The 8,160-nt window shown below is 33.8% G+C and overlaps 1 protein-coding gene across 1 annotated transcript in view; it reads right to left on the bottom strand.

Annotated features, from left to right (window-relative positions):
• Positions 1 to 5,172: 5,172 nt before the first annotated feature.
• The window catches only part of LOC131030417 (uncharacterized), a 99,400-nt gene continuing 96,412 nt past the window's right edge, over positions 5,173 to 8,160 (bottom strand). The window contains exons 2-4 of the mRNA XM_057961247.2: positions 5,995 to 7,149; positions 5,820 to 5,907; positions 5,173 to 5,584 (exon numbers count right to left, since the gene is read on the bottom strand). Coding sequence (XP_057817230.1) covers positions 5,355 to 5,584; positions 5,820 to 5,907; positions 5,995 to 7,149 — 1,473 coding nt within the window. The 3' untranslated portion in view covers positions 5,173 to 5,354. The remainder of the gene's footprint in view (positions 5,585 to 5,819; positions 5,908 to 5,994; positions 7,150 to 8,160) is intronic.

The raw sequence follows: 8,160 nt of genomic DNA, 5'->3' as shown, positions 1-8,160 counted from the left end.
TACTCACTTTTAAATAATTATATTATAATTAATTTCTAGCTTGATAGTAATATTAAATACTTGTATATTTAATAATTTATCCTTATTATTATTTTATTTTTATTTTAATAATTTTATTTTATCATTTTATATTAAACTCCCTAATTTAATTTACTAATTGCTTATCTAATTGGGTACTTTGCACAAGGTTCCAATACTTAGGTTGCTACTGGCGAGCTAGAAAAACCCCTCCTCGATCATATGTCTGCCTTCGACGATTAACCTGCAACTTACTCCAACTCAACAAAAGGTCATCAGATCACGATAATAAAATGCATTATTCATATCATCAGGTTTAAAATCTAGCTAAAGCATTAATATCATTAATGATCATAATTGAAAATAATAATTCATCATCATTAAATAACGATATTATAAAATAACTGACCATCATTAATGTCATTAAACCACAAATACCATCTAACATCATTAAAAAGGTAATCAAATAATTACGTGCAAAATGTAAATAGTATAAGTATCTGGCATAGTAAAGTAAATCTAACTAGGGTCTAAGTCGGGTCGTGACATAATAACGGATAGTTTAGCAAAATTAGCATGTGATCAAAGTCAAAGAATTTAAGATTTGGATATTCGAATCATCACAGACTTCCCAATTGTCAAAAACAACTTGGCCTACCATCAGATCTGACTCCCTTGAAAGGGGTCCTAGCTGAACTATTTTCTATTTGCAAGATGTGGTTGGAGAACTAGCAATTTTTTACAAGATGTATGAGAGCTTCTTATTTGGATATTTTTGAAACTTCTCATTGCTATTGAGAAGGAACTAAATTGCATTTATCCCTACCAACCTGATGTACTATTGAGAAGGAACTAAATGCTTTAATTGTAAAATATTCTTACTTTCCGAAAGTTATGGGAAATAGTGGAATATGAGCAGTAGTCGTTGGAATCTCCTCACGCATGAGGGCTTTTTATGCTAACTTTGTTGCTTGGTTCAAGTATTCTCTATCCAAATCTATATCAAAGTGTTCCCTTGTTGTGCCACAGTTACCAATCGCAGAAGCGACAAGTGCATTATTCTCCTCTTGTGAAGAGCACATTATAAGGCATTGAAGGCCTTATTGATTCGTATATCAAAGCTGAAGAAATGGAGTTGCAGTTCGATAGACAAATGTTTTTTTTCTGGGAATACCCAACTTAAGGTAGTTTTAATGCGGATTTGCTTGCAAAGGTCTTAAAAATTGATTGTGTTGAAGTTAAGCAGGATATGCAAGAGATCATTGGCCGAGAACTTCTACATATCATCTATTTCTCTCAGATGGTGCCTTCTTTCTTGTCAAATGCTATGGATTTAGTTCAAGACGCTAATATTAATAGGAATTTGATATAATAGCAAAGCTACTAAAAATGTCCCCTTAACCAAAGAAAGCCCATACTACTTCAATGTTGATGATGGACACCACCTTTGGAACACAATTCGTAAATATTGCAAAGCCCACTGCAAATAAAAATGAGGATATGAAGGCAAACTACAATGTTTCTTTCGTCAATCTTGACTCAGTCACACACAAATGACATTCATGGCTTCCAATTGATAAGCTGGACCAAGAAAAAAACAAAGAGCAACTAGAGGAACAAGTTTGTGTGTTAACTTCTTATGTCAAATCCATTATTGATACATCTTCACAACCTCCACAAACATTGCTATTCGCTTCCTTTGGTTCATTTTTGGGAGATGTAAGTAAAGATACGGTAGAGAAAATCAACAAATACCAAGCCTATGAAAGCGATTGAGACTTGGGTAGAACAAATCACCCTTTTATGGTGTCAATTTTTTGAGGAGACCATAAAATTTTATCAAAAGATTGAGATGAAGAAAAAAGAAATAGTGAAAGATACAAGTTTTATAAAAGGAAAAAAACAAATAAGTGGTAATCAAGGACCTTCAAGAGATAGTGAAGGCATATGCAAACATCTTGGTCTCTAAAGAAGTTTTTAATAAAGCGTACGAGAATGAATTTATTTCCTGGTTCAAAGGTGTAGAAAGAAAACTTCTGCTTTTGAAGGAATCATTAACAAAACTTGTAATGCTAGTAAAATTTTGTGATCAAATAAAATTCAACATTGATGTTTTTCTATTAAAAGAACTTCAAAATCGTGATAAGAAAAGAATTCTTCAATGAGACTCTAGATGCTTACATCTTCATTGATAGATTGTTGTACAAACACTCCAATCTTTCACAAGAAGATTGAAAAGATAAATGAGACATTAACAACTTTGAAACTATGCCTCATCAATATTGTTATAATGGGGTCCAGTTGATAGAACTAACAATGAAACAATTCCCAAATTTCTAAGCCAAATCTTTTCCACAATCTTAAGTTTCAAAAAGAACAATCTAAGAGTACATCAATTACCCAGCAAATTTGAAGGCTCGTCCTTTTTTTCCTTCTATTATTCTAAATTCAAATTGAAAAAATAAAACCTATTTTTGTTTATAATATCAAAGTTAGCTGTAAGTTACAAGAAAGAAAATAAGGCTCATATTAACACATTAACTTCTTTTTTAAATTCCTATAAATTGAAGGAAGCAAGAATCTTTGAGCTCTTCCTTGGAAAATAAATATAAGACATTGTAATTCTATGAGCTTATGTGTCTCTTTATAAATTGAATCTACAATCTATTTTTGGATATTATCTAAGTTATTGGATATGCCTTTAAGGCCTCCTGCATCTGTATCGCGTACATTTGGGTATGGGTTCACTCGAGGGTATGCTAGGGTATGCTCAGGGTATGTACCTAAGTACCTGGGCATACCCAAGGTACACAAAGGCGCTAAGCATCAAAAAATAAACAAAAGGACATTTTTTTATTCTTTTTTGTGTCCAAAAAACCCTGAAATGCCCCTAAAAGCAACATTTTGCCCAATACAAAGATCATTTTGCTCTCTTTGTCTAATTTTCTTGAAAGAAAAAAAAATCAAGTGTATAGCCCATAAACACCCACTTTCAACCCATTGGGGAACAAAACATTCTCCACACCCCCTCTATCATTGGGTTTTTCTATCATCTAACACCTTGTGCAGCTTATCATTGCTGCCCCTCAAACCCATAAGGGTCTCCACTCCCAAACCCCCACTAGTTATTGGGATCTCTTGTCATATAAGAAGTTTGATTACAATGAGGAGTTTGAGAGTGGAGATCAAAATCAAGAACTTAGACATCTAAAATTATCACTATTAAATGCCAATTGATAAACATAAATATTAAATATTTAACTATCAATTGGCATTTGATATTTATCTTTATGACTCCCATTTTGTCATTGGGCATTTAGTAATCAATGATGAAGTACCATACTATCAAATGTATTTAGTTTTACAATTCTATATTTCTTTAAATTACACACACACACGTTCCCAAAAGTACCATACCCAAGGGAAAAAAATGTCGTATTGGCGTACCTGCATCACGTAACAACAAACTAGGATATTATCTATTCATATGAATAGAAACTCCCCTTTTCTACACAATATTGGATGTAATATTAAGTTGATTTGTGTCGCTAAGTTTGAAATCTCCAAGTAAATGCCTCATTTCATAGTTGGGCAACATTTATTAAATTAAACCCTAATTGCATTATTTCAAGGGGGTAAATACTTGTGATTGATCCTCTTTTTGGAAAAAATATCCATCATTTTACAAAAACAAATCTAGTTTGTTAGCCTCATATTACTTACCTAGGGTTTCTTTTTTTTCATTTTGTTTTGATTTATTCATACCTTTCTACTTTGTGGTTAAAAGTGTAAAATCAAAAATAAAACCTATAATATGAAAAAAGTTGCCCCTCTCAAACACAGAAAAATTGTTAGTCTTATAATAATGAAAAATTGCAATAGCAAAATCTGTTTACCAAGACTACCACAACACAAGGCATATACAAAATAAACCATGATAGAAGTACAATATATGTTTTCAGAATGGTGTGCAATTGTGCCAAATTAAGGATGTTTACCAAGACTACCACAACACAAGGCATGCACAAAAGATGTACTTCTATATAATAGAAGTACATCTTATGTTTTCAGAATGGTGAAAGATTGTGTCAAATTAAGGATGCTCTTAGATCAACAAGTGCAAGATTTTCCATTTATTGTGATTATAAAACTTGACCTTATCTACATTAATTCATCATATGAAGGTCGAAATGCTCTTACATCAACATGTGGGAGATTTTACACTCTTGTGATTATAAAACAAAAATGCAAATGTCTTGAATGGAAAAGAATGAATAATTATATAAAATTGAGAGATGTTTTTTTTTCAATCTTTCAATCAAATAACATGCAACATTAAGAACTTAATAAGAATACTTGGAAGCTCATGTGTGATAACACAAGGATGGTCCATTTTAAGGATTTCAAAGAGACCAATATCAAATTCTACCCTCCTCTACTACCTAGGTTTCCAACTCCCTAGCAAGAAATTTCAACCACTTGGTCCAATGCATTTGTTTCCTTTCCACTTAGGCAAGGGTCCAATGGGGGGTGCCTAAGCTCTTTTTTTAAGGAAGAGTGGTCCCATGAAATTATTTTTTCGCTACGGGATTATTTGGAATATTTTCCTAAAAAATAGGAGCCCCTACTTTTTAGGCCTCCAAAGTTAAGCAGGTGAAAATGGGGTAGGGCTAGAAATTGCCCCACCAACTTAGGAATATTTTATGCCACTTGTCAATCATCTAAATTTTAAAGAGAAAACTAAATTTATTTACCACCAATTTGCTTAAATTTAGGAGTTTAAACTTAAGCTGATTGCACTACAAATTTCATGTGACCACCAACATCCTTAAATTTAGGAGCTTAAACTTTTAAGCTGAACTGGAGTGGGACCGCCAGCTTTAAAATATTCCTAAATATTCTCAGCAGCTCCAGCTCTATTTTTTAGGAAGCCCTCCTCCATGAGACCCAATCCTTAATATTACCTACTCACTGTAATATAAAAAATCTTTGTTTCGTACCACTTGTAAGAACTCAATTATACAATTTTACAGTCATTTTTTTAATGAAGTCATTATTAATTATTGTTCCATATTTAGTGTTTACAATAAGTCCACACCATTATATCACCACAGAAAGTATATAGAACCAAAGACATAGTCATGCTAGCAATGATGGACCAAAACTTCTACGAGCAATAAGCCACTTCTACGAACAAAAGGCTTATTACTCATCTTAAATGCATTGCATTCCATCATGATTATTTTGTAGCTTTTGCTTATATATATGTTATCTTTCTGATATAAGGTGAAAACAGCTGTCATAATTTTACCACAAAATTTAATTTTCAACACAATCTACTTAATTATTGTCTCTTCTACAATGCCATTTACTACGTCTTTTACAAATGAAACAAAACATTCATTACAGCTCATAGGCATCAAGCTTGGAGATTGTCTCCATTGGTTTGAGTGTTCACAAGATATTGTTTTTAAGCAGTGTGCTATCTGTACTGAATGATGGAATCCGCAAGCTGCTAGAATTGCATGTGTTGAGCTTCTAGCTACCTCCCTGAATTCACATTTTCCTTCGAAAATAGCCAAAACATAGCATAAATGTCAGAACTAATACTTAAAAAAGGTTGATACTACACAAATTTAAGCTTTGACAAGCCCTTCTTTAGGTTCAAGTTGAGTAAAATTGTTAATTACATTACGCATATTATGTTAAACTAGTAGTACATATTTCCGATGAATCATGGAAACAACAAAACATCTGAAATAAAATTGCATAAACTAAATACAAAATCAATTAGAACATACTTAATTGTTTGCTTTTGTAGAATTGCTTCAGGTGACTCTTGACCAATGTCAATATCTTCTCCTTTGCATTGGCATCAACCACATTGGCCTGCAAAATGAAAGATGTGATCATCATCCTAGGAGTCAAATACTTTACTTTGAGAAATAATTATTAGAAGCACATCATGCCACCTACCTTTTGAGAGAGCACCCCTGATAGCCTTGTGACATGTTCTTCCCCACAGATTGTAGTTATAGGAGCTTGATTACTTCTTTTAGAAGAACCGCCAATCTGAGGCATGAGCTTTGAACTAGAAGTTGTCGAACATTGAGAGAACGGAAGTGGAGTAGACCCCACTGAAGAAATTCTGTTATTCAAAACATAATTGTTATGCTTTGCAAAGGATGTGGTATCCACTCTTGAATCCACAGCTGTCCTTTCAATTGGCCTTAAACTTGTACATTTAACCTTAGAAACTTTTCTGTTAATCTGAGAGGTGGATAAAGACAAATGAGATCTTTCTGCTTTTCGATGGTTATCATGATCCAGATCATTACCTCCCAAAGATTTTGCACACTCCATCATAGCCCATGCTCGATCAATCTCAGTTTGATTGTCAGGCTTCTGTCTCTTCTCCTTAGGGTGATTAATAAGAGCAGGAAGTGGACATTCATTGGCTCTGTCAATAATCTTATCATTGAAGCAGAAAGGCTGTGAAGAGAATTGAAGCTCACCACGTTGTAGTGATTTCCAATTTTCACGCATAGCCTGTATCCGTTCCTGCAATAAGCGTCGACCAGAAAGAGTTCTTGAAGGTCCAGAAGGTAGTAGGGAAGCAGGCCCAGATACCTGGGCTCCACTGGCTGATGCTGAGGATTGGCTAGCAAAGGCTCTGGCTGAATTTGATAGTTTGGGGGCTGGCTTGCGGATTAGTCTTCTATTCACTGGTCCCAGACTTGAAGCACTTGTGGCATGTCTAGACAATGATAATGATGGTAGAACAGGTTGTGGATTAACTTTTTCCAGAGTCTTTGCAGTTGAAGCTGTTCTTCTCATTGAACTGCTTCTTGAAGTAATATCATCATCATACAATTCAAGAATAAAGTCATCATCGTCATCATCTTTCTCTGTGTCAGAGTTTATATTACCAGATGCTTCACATTCAGGGCAGTACCATTCTCCTGTTGGCACAGTCCTCCCTAACCCAACGCAATATGTATGAGCCGCTGAATCACATAAATCACAAAGAAGCAAAAGACTGTCATCTTCACTGCCGTTGCATTTAATACAGAATGTGTCTTGATAGGGATCCTGAACTGCTTCATTGTCCTCATCTGGAGGTATATGAACCTGGCACACACATAACAAGGATGGAATAGGCTTATCTAAGATGCCATAAGTTTGAAGATGAAAATCTTAAGAAAAAAATCACTTTTACTCATGAATAAGGGATACGATTATGGGAATTTTAACAGGTGCAAGGCACACTACTTCAGCTTACAAAACATTTATATGAATAATTAGTTAATACCAACCAAAAAATATCACATTCATTTTAACAAATAGTTAGTCACCATTATGGAAATAGATAGACTGTCTATTGAAAGCCTGCTTAAATGTATGTTTCTCTGCAATGCTGGTAGGAGTGAATGTGTTTCAAGTACATAAAGTCTTGACAGATTTGGTGATGTCAGGGTAATAGGAGACATATTTATATACACATATCAGGGAATGTTGCCAGTACGAAAAAACTTTACCAGATTTTGGAGATGGTGAGAGATATTCAAAGGCAGGGCTTGACAATTTTAAGTATATTATGAGAAAAAAGTACAATAAATCATAGCTTTTCATTTGTATAAAAGCATAATTATATATTTATTACGGAATTGCATTTCAAACATAAATATAACAAATTTAAAACTCTCCTTCATCCATGACATTGAATAATGAAATTAAAATCGGGTTTGAGAAATATAAAAATGTAATATCTGATTGTTATTTGTCATAAGAAAATTTAAAAAATTGACTACAAACGAAAATAAAAAATATATAAGAATCATACACTAGAACAAATTGACAGTACACAACTGCCGTGATTCCCATTAAGGCCTCTTTACCGTTTTCTAACTCTAAATCAGCTTGCTCCTTCAGTGGAACCATAACCAAATTATAGCTACCTCTCTTAATCATCGACCTACCTTGGCTCCTCAAGCTCCACATCCCATAGTGTTAATTTACTCTCCTTCTAGTCTCGTCACATTTTGATCCAGGAGACCCAAGCAACATGTTTAACAACTAGCTTCGTTGAACTGATGTAAGTATGTTTCTCTTGATGGAGTGAACAAAGCTATATGGACCATT

The sequence above is a fragment of the Cryptomeria japonica genome, chromosome 7 (assembly GCF_030272615.1).
Source record: "Cryptomeria japonica chromosome 7, Sugi_1.0, whole genome shotgun sequence".
In the NCBI taxonomy this organism is placed as follows: Eukaryota; Viridiplantae; Streptophyta; class Pinopsida; order Cupressales; family Cupressaceae; genus Cryptomeria; species Cryptomeria japonica.
Note: the sequence above shows the minus strand (reverse complement) of the source record. Positions and strands in the feature narration are given on the sequence as shown.